This window comes from Aedes aegypti, chromosome 1 (assembly GCF_002204515.2).
Source record: "Aedes aegypti strain LVP_AGWG chromosome 1, AaegL5.0 Primary Assembly, whole genome shotgun sequence".
Lineage (NCBI taxonomy): Eukaryota > Metazoa > Arthropoda > Insecta > Diptera > Culicidae > Aedes > Aedes aegypti.
In genome coordinates, this window is record NC_035107.1 from 177,534,023 (window position 1) to 177,554,342 (window position 20,320).

General features: G+C 38.4%; 1 protein-coding gene across 4 annotated transcripts in view; it reads right to left on the minus strand.

Moving 5' to 3' along the window:
- The window catches only part of LOC5575886 (neuropeptide F), a 101,936-nt gene that overhangs the window by 50,520 nt on the left and 31,096 nt on the right, over positions 1-20,320 (minus strand). For all 4 annotated transcript variants that reach the window (XM_021854200.1, XM_021854189.1, XM_021854186.1 and 1 more), the window contains exon 2: positions 13,046-13,284. In XM_021854200.1, coding sequence (XP_021709892.1) covers positions 13,046-13,230 — 185 coding nt within the window. In that variant the 5' untranslated portion in view covers positions 13,231-13,284. The remainder of the gene's footprint in view (positions 1-13,045; positions 13,285-20,320) is intronic.

Genomic DNA, 20,320 nt, shown 5'->3' on the forward strand with positions numbered 1-20,320 from the left:
CAGTTAAAGTTGAAAGAAAATCATCACCCCATCTGCCGAATGACAAAGATAAAGTTTTTCGAGGAGTATTTTTTCAATTGCTGGTGTTTGTTTTCAGCTGGTAACAAACAATATATAGTAGAAATAGAATCTGTCTTTTCTGAAATTTGACCAGGCTCATGATATAGCGACCATTTCATCGCTATCATTGACGAGCAACGAACGTGATGCTCACGTATTACTTTTTGTTCGTTTTTTCATGTCACCACTCGGCAGCAGAACTGAATCAGTTTGTTTTGTGAGAAGAAAGCTGACTTCTAGCTTGATTGTCTTTGATGTTAGCGGTGTAGCGTTTGCTTCGCCGTTGACCCTATTCCCGGATGCTTGCCTGTGATGCTTTTGCTTTCAGTTTTATCGTTATATTGCATTACTTTAGGAATTGTTCTAGTGCCAACGTTCACAAGCACAAACAGCAAACAACTGCGAACAGCCGAAAAGTTTGTAAAAATCGATACTTCTATGTATGTTGTGTTGCACACCTTAGTCTATATTATCAGATATCAGTATTAAAAATAAGTTGAATACATAATTTGTAGTCTTTGGAAATATGTATGCACCGTGAATTTGAGTTGGATTTCCCTCTTCGTAAAAATTAACGTGGTTTATGAGTGTGCACAAATCGACATCTCAAACTTTAAAAGTTAATAACGGCGCCGGCCACATCGCACAGTGGCTAAAAGCTTGCCAAAAGTTAAAAATGAAGTTCTCAAATTTGTTCACTGTTCGTTAAACCGAAATTAGTACTTTACCAGAGCCATAGAGTGGTCTCATAGCGCTCTTGGCGAACCGACATTTGAGAGTACCTTTAAAACTCAAGTTTGATTTTAATTATAGTAAGGATGCGTTATATTAATTATTATTTTCAAAATTCTAGCGAGATTTCTGTAAAAAATGTCCATCAAATCTTTAATAACGCTATTAATTAAATTTTTTAATACAGACATTGAATTATTGGATAAAATACTGTAAGAAGTAATTTTATGACCAGAAATGAATCTGAAGAAAATGCTGGGATCTGAATTTCAGTATACATATTCTTAATGAAATGCCAATAAAAAATCCATCAATACAGTTAATAAGTAATATTTTGTTGACCTAAAAATGCAAGAACAACTGCAGATAGTATTCTGTCTTCGAAAAAAATATTTTATTTTTAAGGGATTCGCCTAAAAATAGAAGGCGAGAAGATAAGGCAGTACTTAAAGAATAACCCGAACCTTTCCACCCAAGATGTGGCCAAAAAGGTCAATTCGTCGAAGTGGTTCGTCCAGCAGACCATCAAGCGGGCTGGGCTACGTGTGTTTAAGGCTAAGTAGCCCGTCATTCGTTTTGGCAACAATGATGACTTTTCAGCTAGCATTTCAAAGTGATAAAACTCAATCTTGATAGTTTACGTAGACTTGAAAAAATATCACTGTACGCGCTAACATACATAAAGTATGCTGATACTTTTTCAGCTGTGTCAGTGCAAAACCAACTGATTTTCTTTGGTTCAAAATCGTTAGATGAATTAGCAACAATCATCAACGACGCGTACAAATTTCAATGACGGCCTACTTCGCCTTAAGGTCAGGGAGTCGCCAAACCGGACTGACAAGCAAAACATGGTGGCCAAATTACATGCGCGGAAGTTGTAGAAAGTGGCTGTGTCAAGCCAGGCTGCCTCGTCATGGACGACGAGACATACATCGAGGCGAACACCAAACAAATCCCCGGTCTCGAGTTTTTGTCGGCATAGGGGTTCCGGAAGAGAAAGAAGGGCAAATTTGCGAAGAAGTGCCTGTTGCGGTAGGCGATCTGCGAGTGCGGACGGTACAGAAAGCTGTTACAACAACGTTACAACTGGCACTAAAAACAAGCAGATTCATTGAGAAAAATGCTTGCAGAAGAGATTGCTACCCTTCCTTCGTTTTGGCCGGATCTCGCTTCGTACCATTACGCTAAGCCTGTAATGGATTTGTACGAAGCGAAGGGCGTTAATGTGGTCCCGAAGGAGGCAAACCCGCAAATACACCAGAATTTCGTCCGATCGAAAAGTTTTGTGCGATAATGAAGAAGAATTTTAAGAAAAGCGGAAAAACATTCAAAAACAAGAAATTGCGTAAGAAATATGGACAAAGCCTTGCCCAAGTTCTCATGAGCAGCGTTAAGAGAAATGAACGAGCATTTGACTTGGGGGATGAAATCCAATAAATAAATTATGTCAAAACATAGCTAATACATAGTTATTAATTCCCTGAAAAATCGAGAAGTATCCGAATTAAAATAAAATTTTGGTGATCATTTTTGTATGTCTCATTTTCTCCGAGTCCAGCTGTCATACCTTTGCTACACTTCATTGATAAATGTTGAACCATACCTTTGATATATATATAAACAAACTACCTTTCTATACATACACGTTTTGAAAGTTCAGTAGAGTCAGCCATTGCATAAAATATTCTTCCCCGCGTGCGTGAGCATTTGCTCATTAAATTTCCTCAACTAAATTGTTAAGAATAAAAGATAGTATGTGTTAAAACAAATAGCTGTTGTGTGTATTACTCGGCCAGTCGCAACAGTTCTGGCGACAAGGATGCGGAATGCAGAAAACCCCGACCAAACTGCTGCTGCTGCTGTCGTTGCTGCCGCCGGAGAAGGAGTAGACCCTCCTGCCGCTGCTGGAGCTCCGCCACCAAACTTTACGATCGACCCCTTCGACAAGAAAAAGTTGAAGTGGATGCGGTGGTGGAGCGGTTGGAGAATGCTTTTGCGATTTATGGAGTTGCCGACCCAGCAATGCGGAAAAACTTGCTGCTGCATCATATGGGAGCCGAGACGTACGACATTGCGTGCGATCGGATTGCATCCGAAACACCCTGACAGAAAAACTACGATGAAATCGTCGGTGTTTTGGAAGGATACTTTAACCCCCAACCGCTGGAAATTAGTGAAAATTTCCGGTTTAAGTGCCGCCGGTAAGGCGATAAAGATGCTGCTTCTGCTGATAAAGCGGTTGATCAGTATTTGGTGGCGCTGCGACGAATAGCCGTCACCTGTAACTTTTGTGCATATCTAGAGACAGCCCTGCGGAATCAGTTGGTATTCGGTATCAAGCGGAACGATATCCGAAGCCGGCTGCTAGAGAAGAGACAACTCTCGATTACTTTTTCAAATCGACGTAAGTAACTTTCATACGGTTTTGAGAACGTTAATTAAGAAGAATCACAACCTTTCTTCTAAAACTGTTTTAAAATTAATCCCATTTTTAACATTTGTTTGCAGTGTACATCGCTCGAATTTTGCATGCAATCAGCTCGCGTTAAAACACTAGGTAGTTTCTATCATTTCCCACAAAAAATGTATGAGAAAATGATAAGCCGTTTCAATCAGTTACTTACGACGTTTTTGTATCAGTGTAAAATCGACTCAAGTAGTGTTTTGTTTTGATTCGTGGTTAAGTCACTTTGTCTCCCATACAACGGAGCGGCGAAAGTAGCGGTTAGGTTGCGAAAGTGGAGAATCTTACTTTCGTCGTTTTGTAAATTCGGAAATTAAACGTTCTAAAAATGAAAAATCTAGTTGGTTTAGAGCGGAATGTGTAGAATTTCGTCTGCGAAACACATATAATCGATAAAGCAAGTTTATATACTTTTTTGACTTGAGTCTGTTTGAATACGTCTTCGAGAACTGACCCTTCAAGATGCCCGGGACATAGCCGTGAGTATGGAGCAATCCCGAAAAAAAAGGTGCTGAAATCGAAGGGAGCTTGGCCAGACAAGAGGTAAACGCCGTGCATCGATCAACAGGACAAAAAGGTAACCCAGAGAAGAAAAATAAAATAAACACTGGGGGAAAGTCTTTCACTAAAGTGGGGCTAAGTGCAAGCGATTCTTCTTGTTTTCGCTGCGGGGAAAAGTCGCACTTTGCAAATACGTGCAGGCACAAAGATACAGTGTGTTCGTTCTGCTAACTAAAAGGACATCTTGCAAAAGTTTGCATGGAGAAGGCCGCCTCCGGGAAGTCCAGTACCAGCCGTGCCGGGAATCGAATGCGGTGCAGATGGTGACGATCGTGGAAGTACGCAAGTGAGGAAAGTGTGTACCCTGGACACGAAGGGCGGTAGAGCTCGTTTTTGGTTGGACGTTCGTGTGAACGGTAAAAACATTCGTTTCGAAGTGGATACTGGATCGCCGGTCAGTATCATTAACGCGAAGTGCCGGGACAGATACTTTTCCGAATCACAAATGCGAAGTTGCAGTACAAATCTCGTGAGTTACTGCGGAACCAGTATTGATGTACTGGGAGTTCTCGACGCGCGTGTCGAGTATGGAAGTGGAAGTGTTACGTTCAGGGCAGGTAATCGTCACCGTCAAATGGAAAAAGTCGTCGACGAAACTAAAAAAAGAATCGTCATCGTCACTCAACCAGCGTTGGATGACGATTTGCTGCAGTTCCTTCGTTACGGTCGAATCTTCATTCGGGAGCTCTGAGTGGACTAAAAATATTAACCGTGGCGTCGATAGATTATGAGCCTTCTTTGAAAAAATAAAACAAAAACAAAACGTGTCCGGAATTGAACAAACGACCTCTGGATCGTCATCGTTACGCGCTTACCAACAGAGCTATTGTTGAAGCTTAAGGAGTGTGGGTTGAATCGCCAACACAAGCAATTCTGGGATGGCATTCGCCGTTTTGTGCATAGCAAGCGAATATACAATAAACGCCTCCTTCGTTTGAGAAAGGGGAGCGAACGGAATGAAGACAAAGTGGTTCGTTGACGATTTTGGATTGACGTTCGTCGTGCATTCTTTCGTCGATGACGAGACGACGACCTGCCAGAGTTATTATACTGGATGACGATGTCTTTTTTTATTTCGTCATCGCACTGTGACGAATCTGACGATTGCCTGCCCTGGTTACGTTACCGTTGTATGTCGTGGACTCTGAAAAACACCCACTTGTCGGGCGCGAGTGGTTCAATGCGATTCCGGTCGAATGGAGTAGCGTGCTCCAGAATCCGGATGCGGTAAACGCAATTTCGAATGCTGCTCTCTCCTACACTGCTGCGTTGAAGGAGGTTTTGGGACGGTTCCCGAAAGTGTTTGATGATTCCATCGGGAAATGTTAGCGATATTCAAGCCAGCCTGCCGTTGAAGAAGAATGCCGTACCGGTATTCCTGAAGGCGAGAAAGCTCACTTTCATCTTGCAGAAAACTGTGGAGAACGAACTTGACAAGCTCGAAGCAGAAGGCGTCCTTACGAAGGTGAACCAGAGCAACTGGACTACACCCATCGTTCCGGTGAAAAAGTCCCAAGGCCGTGTGCGGATTTGCGGAGACTATAAACAAACGGTCAATCCAAACCTGATTGTGGACAGGCATCGACTTCCTACGGTGGATGAACTTTTTGCGTCGTTGGCCGAAGGGAGGAAATTTAGAGTAGTATGTGGTCTTTCGATTTCATGGCATGCTCTTGCAGGGTGAGCGATGGAATCAAGACCAATCGTTTTCGGTCCGCGTGGCGCGAGTGCGAAAAGAGATTCGCGTTTCTCAGTTAAGGCCGGTTTGCTACTGACAAGAAAAGGAATCGCCTATCTCGATGCGTGGAAAATTTCTCCCAAGAAATGGTCAAGAAAATCACTTTTTTCTGATCGCAGTACGCAGTTGAGAAGAAATGTCACTTCAAAGGGGGCTCTCTGTAGGAAATTTCTTGACCCTTTCAGTCAAGGAATTTCTTTACTTTTCTTGAGCAAAACAGCATACTTAGCTTTAAGCCTGATTCGCTGCTGACAAGTAATTTCTCGGCCTATCTTGATGCATGGGAAATTTCTGCAAGGAATCGATCAAGAATGCGCTTTTTTCTGATCGCAGTACGCAGTTGAAAAGAACTGTCACTTCAAATGGGAGTCACTGTAGAAAATTTCTGCAAGGAATCGGCGAGAAATTTCTTTAGCGATTCCTTTTCAGTAGCAAATCAGGCTTTAAGGCCGGTTTGCTACTGACAAGAAAAGGAATCGCCTATCTCGATGCGTGGAAAATTTCTCCCAAGAAATGGTCAAGAAAATCACTTTTTTCTGATCGCAGTACGCAGTTGAGAAGAAATGTCATTTCAAAGGGGGCTCTCTGTAGGAAATTTCTTGACCCTTTCAGTCAAGGAATTTCTTTACTTTTCTTGAGCGAAACAGCATACTTAGCTTTAGTATGTATGCTTCAAATGAAGCTGAAAATTGTGGCTGCTCAACCAAGGATGAAGGATCAATTGGTGAGCTCGTTTCATGCTTTTTTTTTAAATCTATAAAATATGTGTGACCGCACATTTAATTGTTACAACGGTGGGACATGAATATGATTATTCATCAAACTATGAATGGTTCGTCACTGTAAGTGTCGACATAAACTCTAATATTCTTTTTATATATAGAATCCCTTGCCTTTCACCTTTATTTTTATAAAAAAAAGCTTTGAATGGTTCGATCTGTTTGTCTGTGCTAGAACTATAGACTTGCAAAACGTTCATTTTATTCAAAACACTTTGAATGGTTCGCCACTGTAAGTGTCGGCATAAGAATATTATGTGATGGTCCAGCCAATCGATTTATTTTTATTTTTTTCAATTTGAGTAAAATATTGTTACACATGCCTTCGTCCTAACAGCTGTAGGAATGTTGCTTTTAGCTATTTGTTCAACATCTTTTGAATGGTTCGTCACTACAAGTAACGACATTATTTACTCCTATTTGGAAATTTTCCATGTCAATTGAATATATTATATTCCTAAGCATGTTAACAAATAATCGTTTATCATGGTCTAATCGCTTATCAAAGTGAATCCTGTGACCCAACGATACTCCCCATTAACAACCATCCCTCCCAGTAACCTTTATGAAGTTGCAGAGGAAAACACGGTCTCCAAATAGCAAAGATTACACACTAACATTCCTTCCCCCAATCCCACCTGACTGCAAGGACGTGGCCGGCGCCGTTATTGACCATGTATAAATAGAGGCACTGAATTATGCACACTGAAGAAGATTATGGCCAATCCCAGCCGTACTTCTAGTTGATTCTTTGTGCATCTTCACTGACTTTGGTCAATCACGGAATAGCAACCATTGATATGTGTAGTCAGTCTAAGCTACCTACAGCTGGAAGTGGCTCCGGAGGACAGAGAGATATTAACGTTGAGTACGCACCGTGGATTTTATCGTCCAAATCGGCTAATGTAGCGTCGCATCGGCGCCAGCAATCTGGCAACGCCAGATGGAAGTGATCCTGCAAGGGATAGAAGGAGTCAGCGTATTTCTGGACGATATCAAGGCCACGGGCCCCGACGATGCCACGCATCTTCAACGATTAACAGAGTTTCTACAAAGGCTAGACCACCATGGTATCCGGGTCAACAAGGGAAAATGCGAGTTTTTTGCGGATCAAATTGACTACTGGTTATCGCATCGATAAGCATGGTGTCCACAAAATGCCGAACAACGTTGCAACCATCCAGAATATGCCTCAGGCCAAGAACAAGGATGAAGTCCGGTCGTTCGTTGGACTGATCAACTATTACGGGAGATTTTTCCAGAACCTCAGTACCGTAATTTCGGGTGAAATTGATCATTTTTCATGGGTTTCCTTTCCTGTTTTCTATAATGTTGCCAATGCCAAACAACTAAGTGCAGGGAAACAAGTACGACGGTGATCCTCATAGACTCATGAACCGAAATTTTCTAACAAATGTAATTTTAGTGTTAAAAATCATATCCAAAATAAAAAATCTGGGGATTCCATTTCGGGGTGAAATTGATCACTTGCCAATGCAATTATTGTTAGCTCTTAAAACAACTCTACATACTGAATTAGAGTTCCCTGAATCCGAATATGCTTGCTAAATTATTAACAATATAATATTCATAGAAATAATTAATGATTAAATTTAAAGAATTACGCGGAAAACGCCTAAATGTAGGCAATTTCCTAAGGAATTTCCTGATATCGAAAAGAAATTCAATTATTTCAGCTGAATGAGCAAATTGTTACGAGCTTTGATGATGAAATCTGGTTTGGGGATATATTTTTAGAATCCTTACAAGCTTTCAGGTTTATATCATGTTCCAATCCTTGCTTAGAACAAGAAGTTTATGGATGTTTGTCGATACTGCACCGAACATGATTTTGATATTTTACATTATTTTCATAGATTTAAACATTATTTAGCGCAAAAAACTTCACAACACACAATTCGACAATTGTTACGACTAACAACGTTCATTCACTGTAGGTTACATTGATATTTGTTCTCCATTGGGAAGAAATAAAATCGTGTGACACTGTGATCAATTTCACCCTACTGATCAATTTCACCCGAATTTACGGTACAGTACTTTACCCTCTAAACAACCTTCTCAAGAACGATGTACCGTTCGAGTGGACTAGGCAGTGCGACCAATCGTTCAAGATTGTGAAGAGCCAGATGCAGTCGGAGAAATGTCTTGTCCACTACTCACCGGAGCTACCGTTGCTGCTTGCTACAGATGCGTCACCCTACGGTGTGGGTGCGGTGCTGAGTCATCTGATGCCGAACGGAACGGAGCGTCCGATACAATTTGATTCTCAAACGCTTAGCCGAGTTCAACAAAAGTACATGCAGGTCGATAAGGAAGCATACGCAATCATTTTCGGCGTCAAGAAGTTTTTCCAGTTCTTGTACAGCCGGAAGTTCACGCTGATCACCGACAACCAGGCAATATCCAAAATATTCGGAGAGCACAAGGGACTGCCGGTGATGTCAGCTATTCGAATGCAACATTATGCAACATACCTGCAGTCGTTCGACTACCAGATCCGTTTTAGGAAGTCTGCAGATCACGCTAACGTGGATGCAATGTCCCGTATTCCTCTGTCTCAAGCTGACCCGGAAAATATGATTGAACAGGCCGATGTCGTCGAACTAAACCAGATCGAGAGGTTGCCGTTGACTGCTGCAGAGCTGGCTCAGGCTACAGGTGAAGATCAGTCGGTGCGGAATCTCATCCAAGGAATTAAGCACGGTCAGCCAGTGGATCCCAGAGATCGCTTCGGGGTGGAACAAAACGAGTTTTCGCTCCAGAAAGGATGTTTGCTACGAGGAATACGAGTATACGTACCACCGACTCTTCGGAGGAAAGTATTGCAAGAACTTCACTCTACCCATTTTGGAACTACCCGTACGAAGTCCTTGACCAGAGGATACTGCTGGTGGGTAGGGTTGGATCGAGATATCGAGGAAATGGTTTCCAACTGTGCCGAGTGCCAATCGGTCAGACCGGAACCAGCGAAATCAGGCTGGGAGACGTCGACGCAGCCATTCCAGAGGGTCCACGTTTGCTTTGCGGGCCCATTCCATGACACGTATTTCTTCATGCTGGTTGACGCTTACAGCAAATGGCCGGAGATAAAGGTGTGCAAGTCGACCACAGCGGAGAATACCGTGAACATGTGCCGGGTGATATTTGCTACATTTGGAATACCATCGGTGCTGGTTAGTAACCATGGTGTTCAATTCACATCGGAGACATTCCAAAAGTTCCTGCGAATGAACGGCATTGTCCATAACATGGGAGCGCCGTATCATCCATCCACGAACGGGCAAGCAGAACGCTACGTGCAAACGTTTAAGCAAAAGCTGAAGTCCATGAAGTGCCCAAAAACGGAGTTTAATTTGGAGATATCGAACATCTTGCTGACCTACCGGAAGATGCTGCACCCTTTCACCGGTCCATGCTGATGCTCGGCCGTCAAATCCGGTCGAGAATTGATTTGATGCTGCCCAAGAACGAGCCGAAACCGGTTGGAGATTTTGCTGTGCGAACGTTTTTGGACGGAGATCGTGTTCGAGTGCGAGACTTTCTTTCGCGCGACAAATGGAAGTTCGGGAAGATCGTCGAGAAAGTGGGCAAACTGCAATACACCGTCCCTCTGGATGACGGAAGAATATGGGAGCGTCACATCGACCACATTGTCGGAGTTGGTGCGAACTTACGTGAAGATTTGGTGAACACCCCTAGAGAGGAGGTGAACATTGAACGAGATGTGCCAACAGTTCCTGTTCCTGTTTCAGTGGCAACCGCCGCAGAGTCTGCTGGTGAGGTGGCTACTGGTGCAAGCCCGGTGATGCGCTTCCAACCTGCTACGCCATCAACTGAAACTGTTCCTGAATCGAACCAGGTGTTTTCGACCCTGGACCAAGGACCCCACAGTCAGTCCAAGAAGTGCCAACTCAGCCCCTCAGGCGTTCAAGCCGAGTGGTAAAACCTCCCCAAAAATTGAATTTGTAATTTTATCCTATGGACTTTATTTTCAAAATGAGGGAGAGTTGTCATACCTTTGCTACACTTTATTGATAAATCTCGAAAACTTATTCATACAGACTCAAGTCAAAAAAGTATACAAACTTACTTTATCGATCCTACGTGTTAAGCAGGCGGAATTCTACACGTACCGCTCTGTACCAACTCAACTTTTCACTTTTAGAACGTTTAATTTCCGGATTTACAAAACGACGAAAGTAAGATTTTCAACTTTCGCAACCTAACCACTACTTTCGCCGCCCCGCTGTATGGAGAGACAAAGTGACTTAACCACGATTCAAAACAAAACACTACTTGAGCCGATTTTACACTGGTAGAAAAACGTCGAAAGTAACTGAATGAAACGGCTTATCATTTTCTTATAATAATTTTTGAGGGAAATAATAGAAACTACCTTGTTTTTGAACGTGAGCTGAGTGTATGCAAAATTTGAGCGAAGTACACGGCAAAAAAATGTTAAAAAGGTGATTCATTTTAAAACAGTTTTAGAAGATAGATTGTGATTTTTCCTAATTAATTCTCTCAAAACCGTATAAAAGTTACTTACGTCGATTTGAAAAAGTAATCAAGAAATGTTGAACCATACCTTTCTACACAGAAAAAAATATTTAATTTTCAATGTGATGTAAACTGAAGTCTACTGTAAAAATAAATGAAATTCGTGTGTTGTTACTGCATCATGTAAATTTAAATGAATATACATTTAATTTTCAACTAAAAATGGTTGAAAATTACATGATTGTGTAAATTTAAAGTAAATTCGATTGAATAATAATGGATTGGTCGTTGAAATTTAGGTTTATTTTGATGCTCCAAATATGTGCATGAAAATAAACTTAAATTTACAACATATTTTTAGCTGTGTATACATACACCTTGCTCCGCACGTTTTGACAGTTCAGTACAGTCAGCCATTGCATAACATATTCTTCCCTGCGTGCGTGAGCATGTGCTCATTAAATTATCTCAATTAAATTGTTAAGAATAAAAGATGTTGTGTGTATTATTCGGCCAGTCACAACACCAGCCTTTACATCCGTGATGTGCTTAGCGATGTGGATGATATATTCTGAACTCCTAGAAGTTTTCGCGATGACGATGACAATGAGTTTTCATTCACTTCAAACATTTATTTTCCTGATGAGAGGGAGGATGTGTAGTACTGAATAAACATTGTCATTGATCTTGGCTTCCAACCCTGTTATGATGGCGGACAATCAATAGCCTGTTGGAAGATCTCTGAGAAAGTAGCATCGGATTACTGTTTTATGTTGTTGTTGTTGTTGTTGTTTGAGAGGGACTTTAACCCGAAGGTCATTCGTCCCTATTACTGTTTTATCCAATTGTAGCAAATGCTTCAACTTGATATTAGTAACCATCAATCCATGATTACAAGCATTTCCAACACGGTTAACGATCAACGCTCCGTCATCGTAATCATCGTCATCATCGAAACTTAAAAAGCAGTTTTTCTGATCAAAACATAAAATTATTCAATGAAAATGTGTTCACTGTGTTGCGGTTGGAGAATAGAATACAGTGAACACATTTTCATGTAAATTTTCTTGATTTCGAACGAAAAAACTGCTTTTGAAAATTCCGAAATCAATGACGGATCCTGCCCCCTTAACCAGATTGGATATGTTGTATCATCAAATATAAATTGACTTTCATGGCTTTTAAGCAAAATCCAATTATTCTAATGAAAGCTATCAGAAAACGGCATGTTATCGAAATACAAAATACTTCACCCTGAAGGCTTCCATTCAGGCTACCGATAATATCGGCTTGGAAAAAGGTTTGAAACGCCAATTGATGGTTGTGTTCCAAAGGATTGATAATATCAGCTATCTATATATGAGTTTTTCAAATTAAGAAAAGTGATCTTTGAGCGATCGAATACAAAATTCACAAAAATCAAGGTAACTTCTAGCGTAATGTGGAAAACAATGAACAGCTTCCGAAAAACTAAACATTACAAAGTATATGTTATTAAAGTTACACGTCTTCTCAGTGAGAATCGAACTTGGAGTCGTGAGTTTTTTTGGTAGTTGTTAAACTTCCACTCGGCTAGTTAGCCGTAAACCACGAATCATTATTAATCAAAACAAAGTAATGAACAGATTGATTTCAAACCATACAACAACTTAAAAACAAGCCTACTGACTCATGTATTTAACTCTTAATCTCGTTGTCCGATTTTGATGTAACCATAAATATGATGATAAAGTGTTGAGATAATGTATTTTATTTGCATGAACTACGATTTGTTTCATAGAATCAGCCCAATGCAAGGGGTCAATGTGTGTAATGTTTTCACATACTGGTTCTAGTTCGCTTTAAGCCACTTTAAGGGTGCTGGGCGGAGAACAAAACAGAAAAACGTGCAAAAATAAATAAATCTGCCAATGCAGCCGAGCTTGTTCTGTTGTTGTGGGACCTACTGAGAAGAAGTTTAAAATTTATGTAGATCGTTTGCACGTCGTAGTGGGTCTTGCTGGTAGAAACCACATTTTTACAAGATCATTTCTCTTTGCTGGCTGTCGGTGCCGGGAATTTCCCCGCGGCTTACGCATTGAAGATTACTTCGTGATTGTTATTAATAATTTCGATTTATAGCTATATGCATAACGAATAGTCGCCAGATCGCGGTTATGCAGTTCAAAACGTATGCTCACTTACCTTGGCCTAGCGTGTTGGGCGTGTTTTGTCTCCAGTTCTTGTAGGAGCCGGATTGCTTCGGCTACAGATGTTGGGTCATCCTGGGGCCGGGCATCGGTGAAAGAACTTAGATCTATGAGCAGAGTGCATACCAGCAGGGCAACAAGGGCACGCCGGGAGAAGCTGGACGAAGTTGAGAATGTCATTTTTGCTGTGTGATAAATTGGGTTCTAAAGGTGGGGGCTTTCCAGGGAGAAAATCTATAAATAGAGAAATGCAAGTTCAGCAATGCGCTCGAATCGGGAGATGCTTAAATGTACACATACGCATTTAACGTTTATCAGTGGAAAAAGTGTGATGAACGGCGGTTCTTACACCTCGCTGGATGTTTGAATCAGCAAAGGTAATGCGATAATTAATGGCCATTTACCTACTATTCGAGCATTATTTCATCGTCATGTATTGCCTCTACATCGGCAATTATGCATCGCGTGCTATCAACAACTCCAATTCAATTTTAAATTTTTGTGTTATTATTTAAAATAATTAATTGATCAACACTTGTTTTAATGTGAACATCTTTAATTGAACTAATAATCATAAAAGTTGAGTCAACCTTAACAAATTTTTATGGTTCTTAAAGCTGTGTATAGTCTTTATTTCCAATGGAAAAATATCACTTTTCATTATTCGTCAACTTTCATATTTATTTTGCTTTGATTACATAAATGCTGACAAATAGTTCATATTTACTAAATTACTCAAATTACAGGTACTCATTCGGTCCAAGGGCAAATTATAATAGTTATATTAGGCGGTCTAACAACTCCCAATGCATAGAAATAGAACATAATATGGTCGGCGTTAGGTCAGAGTGGCCCAAGTGACATTTTTCATATTTTGAGAAAAATGGGTTTAAAGCCTAACACTCTGTAATTTTTTAACTCGTTTAAATTTTTGTTCAATATTTCTACACATCTTTGTGTTGCTTTCAAACAATATAATGTGAAGTGATAATCATGAGAAATCACTATCCAAACCTCTAATAGAACGATTTTTTGATGGACTCTGTGCACTTTGTCCACTCTGACTGAACTAAAGACTACCGTTCAGTGAGTTGGTTCACTCTGACTGAACAATTTCTGGAAAAATAACAATCATCATGATTAAACTGGGTGCATATCTCTAAAATAAACAGATTATCAAGACCTTTCGGCACCAGTATTGTAAATTTTTCAATAATCCATTCGTCAATACTGAAATCAGTGGCATTACGATAGCTTGAAAATAAAGGTTTTGCAGGGTCAGGGCATTGAAGACCAGATATATTCAAATATGTGTGCAGTCAGAGTGGACCAAGTGAAAATCTTGAGTACCGACCAAAATATGCTGGTCCAATAAGCAGCTTCTAGCACATTCCATACATACACCATAGAACTACCATGAACTTCTATCGGACTCTGAAATCGACTTAAAAATGCAATAATCAATCAATTTATTGCTTTTTGACACTTGGTCCGCTCTGTCTGCACAGAAATTGTTGCAATTTCTGACAACCCATCCAAATATGGTAAATGGTAAAAAATCAAAATAAAATGCATCTTAATAAGTTATATTTATGAATTTCTATTGATAGATGAGTAAAATAATCATGGTCCACTCTGACTGCATATTTTTATCGATTTTTATTAATCATCCAAAGTAAATTTGTTACATATCTCTCGTAGTTTACAGCATTTATCGAATCTGATCAAAGTGAAATGGAGATAAGGTAATTTCACATCTTATGAAAGAATAATCCAATTTCTCCAATTTTGTTCTTAACGCCGACCATATAGCATAGCATAGCATAGCATAGCATAGACTGACTGTACATGTCAATGGTTGCTACTCCGTGATTGATCGGAACTGGTAAGAATTGCACTACGATCCAAATGAATAAGGGATGGGAGTTTCCGCTTACTCTCGAAGTGCAATTTTAGCAGATCTAATATTATTGATCAATAACGGCGCCGGCCAAGTCCTTACAGTCAGTTGGGATGGGGAAGGAGTGTTAGGGTGTAATGATTGTTGCTTCTAGAGACCGAGAATACCTCTGCATCTCCACAATCACCACGGAAAGGGTGTTTATTAGTGAGGGAGGAAAAGATCTGGGAGTCACCTCTGGTCGGTGATGCGATCCATGGACAAGGGGGAAATATACGACTTATATTTAAAGCTAGTTTTGTATTTTTGTCTCGAGAAGTTTTTGGTTTTTGGAAACTTTAAAAAATACGTCAACATCATAGATCGACATCGACATTATAGATTGTCGAACAATTCAAAAGACGTTTTTATTAATGACGAAAACTGAAAATTACATGTATAGATTTAAATTATATGAAACAGGAATAATGCCGACATTTGTAGTGACGAACCATACATAGTTTGTTTGAAAATGTCATATGAGTATTACTGTGCATTTTGTCTCGATATGGTAGAAGTTTTAAAAAATACGTCAACATTCACAATGTCGAACAATTCAAAAGATAATTTTCAATAATGTCAAAAAGAGAAAAATATATGTATATTGAAATTGTATAAGAAAATAGCATAATGCCGACACTTATAGTGACGAACCATACAAAGTTTGTTTTAATATTACATAAAAGTTACGCTTTCAAGAAAAAATGTGTTATCATAAGCATGAAACGAACTCACCAGTTGGTAATCCATTCTCGACTGAACACAAAACTGACACTGACAGCAAAACTTCTTGACGTTCCGAAAACAATCCGTCTTGCTTGGGCCTTCCCAAATACCTACCCAGCAAGATGCTCCAAAACAGGGAAAGAAAAAAAAAATTCTCCGGTGACGAAAACGCGCGAAATTGTGAGCAAAATCGATCGGACGATGCAAAACCGAACTGTCCTGCTTGGGCTTCACGAAGCACTACCCAGCAAGACGCTCCAAACAGGAAAAAAAAAAATCTCCGGCGACGAAAACGCGCGAAATCGTGAGCAAAATCTAACGGACGACGCAAAACCGAACTGTCCTGCTTGGGCCTCACGAAGCACTCTTTTGTTCTTAACGCCGACCATATAAAAGAAAAATAGTTACAAATGCTGAAACACAAATATGGTAAAGCACTACTTGGGTTCTTCCATGTTTCACTTTGACATGAGAAGTTTTTCTCGGCCGAATTGTCTGAAACTTTGCAATAAGAAGCACTTCAATATTTACGCTTAACTTAGTAGCCTAAAAAAATGCCGAAGGGAACCAAAAGCGCGAAGAATTGGATCCGACTTCCTATGTTCCGTTTTGGTTAACACGATCTGCAATTTTAAGTTGACTTTAAAGGAACAGTGAATAAATCGAAATAATTTTCTTGTACAATTTTTTGTACATATCTGGAAGAAAAATATCTAATTTGAGAAGAAAATACATTTTTCAGCAAAAACATCTACAGTTTGAGGTTTATTGACTGTAAGGTACACTTTTTTTTCTCAGGATTTCACTTCCTAGGAAACTAATATTGTCATTTCCTAGGAATTCCTAGGATCCAGGGAAATTCTGAAAAAAACGTGAAAATTATGCAAATTTAATATTTTTTTTTTAATTTGCAGTATTATATGCATACACTTTTTTAAATCTGTCAATTTGTGTGTGCATTTTTCTTTTCTCTAAGTAACTTATAAAAGTTTTTCGAAAAATTTCTTGGGGCTTCGTTTTGAACAACAGGCAGAAAGTTTATAAACATAATCACATATCCATTCAATAAAATTAAAAGTCTAAGCTCGTTCTTGACAAATTGTAAAAAGTTAATATTTGACAACATTGAATCAATTGTATCTCATTCTAAAACCACGAAGAGTTATGTCTAAGCTCGTTCTTGACAAATTGTAAAAAGTTAATATTTGACAACATTGAATCAATTGTATCTCATTCTAAAACCACGAAGAGTTATGTTGATCTACTTTGAAAACTATACATGAAAAACTTGTTGCCTGTTAAATATATGAAATTTGCATTGCATATAATTTTTCTTGGAAATACATACCATCGAAAAGATATGCATTTAATTAACCTTCGTGCTATCGCACTGTTGTAATTTGCACAACAGATGTAATTTATATGATATTGATATCATTTTGCAACAGAGATATCTGCCGCCACCAAACCAAAATGTTTTGCTCAAGAATCTTCTTAACAACATTACTCGACAGTGTTTGTTTAAAGTCTAGCTCTTTATAACACTGTTTGACAAAATATTTTTTTTTGATGGATCAGAGACGCGTCTATATGGGCCTTGAAGTGCAAGAGAAGTGTAGAAAGAGGCCGTTTTCAAATGATTTGCAGCACCCTTGGATTATTTTTGACAAAGTTTGAAAATTATGCATTTATCATGAAAAAGTATAATAAGCAAAATATAATTTCGTTTTTAATTCAATAATTCAACCATTGAATTTGTCAAAACAATATTTTTTAGCACTGGATGACTTTAGAGAAACGTGCACCATTTCAGAAGAATATTGGCATCAATTTCATATATGAAATTGGAATGTTAACGATCGTTGAATCACCATGTGAGAATGTGCTCCACATGAATAACATAATTTTTCTATTCAAATTATCTGCCTCATTATATAATAATTGTTTTAGGTTCAATATCATGCTCGACTAAAATATTCTTCTTTTCTTTTTTTTATTCATTAGCAAAAACCCATCTAAACCAACTAAGCAAGAACTCAACCATGCTGTAATACATGAATATTTACGTTGTGCATGTAGCATTCTTGTTTAACAACAATAAAAAAAGCGTTTAATGAGGAAAGGTCCCTAAAAATATTTAATAAATGTAAATGTAATAATCTGAAACATCAATATGGTTCTAGTGGAGATAACTCCCACACTATGTAAACTTTTCTTTATAACATATTTGATGATGCTCAGTACCAAAAGTAAACGACAACGGGGAAAATTTTGTATTTATTGTATATGTATTATTTTTTATTGTCTTACGAATTCTATGCAAGAAGGGTTTTTTTACATATATATGTGTAGTACAACTCTTAAGCTTACTAACACGCTTTCAAGTTTAAATAGGTTATCATCAGTTCATACCTCTTCCAAACAAGATTCTCAAAACCGTCAAATATTACTATTTCATACTTAGTGCTTGAACAATTTAGACATACATCTTTGAGCCTTTTAAAAGTATATTGGAACTGAATCAATTCAATAAATATCCAATCAACAATTCAAACGTCATCAGATCTTTGTTTGAATCTTTACTCATATTATGATTCTTTTTGACTCGTCAGAACATAACAAACTACGTCTTCTCGTGCAGTATAAAAACGGATCGCACGGACACTTATTAACACGTGTTAAGTGTCCATTTAATAACACGTTTTAAGTGTTTTACTCATTTAGATTATATCACATTTTTCTGTGAAATTTCACCTAAATCTCAAAATTGAAAGTTTGATTAAAATTGTTAAAAAAAAGTGATATGTAGAGCAACAAAAAAAAGAAATATCGGAAATGTTTTAACCAGAAATTATACCATCCTAAAAGTAAGAAGCAGGCATGTTACCTCTAAATCAGTTTTCACAAACGTATTGTGCACAAACTGAATTGAAAAGAGCTCATGCCTGCCTAAACGGCTGTCAAATGGTTTCGCAAAAAATGTGAAAATGTTAATTACTGAATTATTTGTTGCTATTTTACATTAGTCTCTTATTTTTCTGGGGATATTCTGGTAAAAAATGAATCTCACGATAGGTAATCCATTCTTAATTAGTACCTATCAAAATATTTAGAAATCGCAAATAACAATATTATCACATTTTTTACAGGCTTCGCCATCGTCTCCTGATAAACCAGCTAGCTTAGTAAGACCACTTACATGTCAGTGTCTAACCTATAGAAATTTTGTATTACTGCTAATATTTTTTTTTTGACCAACCAGCACATAAAAATAAAACACACATCAATTTTCCGTAGCCATTGTCTTGTCATTGAAAAATTTTACTGGACTGTATTGCTAATTGCTTTATTTATTGGAGCAATGAATTAAATCCAAACCAAGCGTCTACTTAAACCTATATTAATTATTATACAATGAACCAGATGCGTGAAATAGAAAAAAAGTAGTATTTATATGGTGCACATTCTCACATGCTTGTATAATGATTCATCTTCATTCTTCATGCTTGTATAAATATTCTTCTGATATGGTGCAAGTTTCCCTAAAGTCATCCAACGCTCAACATATTCATTTGAGAAATTGAATACAAATTGAATGGTTGAATTATTGAATTTAAAAAGATATTGATATTGTGCTTAGTATACTTTTTTTGATTAAAAACTTTTGTTTTGCGAATATTTTAGGATCCTGACCAATTAGAAGGATGACGCCTTTGGCAAAGTTGTTCAGTAGGTTATGGGCAATCACTGTTCCAGCTAGTTGATTTGAAATTTTGTTACCAGGCGACGTTAGTGAGCACGAAGGTTTTGTTTTGCGGATATATCAGGAGCCTGACCATTTAGAAAGATGACGTCTACGACAAAATTGGTCGGTAGTTTTTCGAATTTCGAATTTCAAGGCTTAAATATAATAGCCTTTAAACTACTGTACAGCTCTGACATTTTTCTAAATTACCAGTCTCCTGAAATACGCACCCAAAAACTCAGAATCAACTAGCTCGTTCAATGATTGCACAGCGCGATGGCATTTTTGCGTGTCTCAAGGATTAAATTATGTGTCCCTAGTAGATTTGTGGTTGCTGAATCTGATGCCGTTCTCAGAAATTTCCCAGCACGTCACAATTTTTAGATACAGGTCGCCAAAGTTGTGTAAAACATTGGTTTTATTGATGTTTTCCTAAAATTTGAAGCATATTTTATCAAAATTTTTTGTAATTTTATCCACCAAGCATGCAAAAGAGGACTTAAACTTTCGTTTCAGATATACAGGGTGTTTGGTTCCGGACTTTAAGAATTTTGAGGGTAGATAGATCTCCACGAGTTATGAAAAAGTGCCCAAGGAACATAGGGTCGCAAGTCACTGCTAAGTGAATTAATCACAATTTAAAATTTTTAAATTTTCTCATCTTTGACGCTCCATATCTAAATAACTATTAGTCGTACATTCAATCTCTGCGCACGAATCGAAAGCTTATGACCTCATCTTTCTTAGCTTCTTCGACATGAGTTTTGTAGAAAATGGTTAACATGCATAAATAATGAAAAGTTTACAAAAAGTGACGAAAAAATCAGCATTTTTTCAGGTATTTTCATGAAATTTAATAT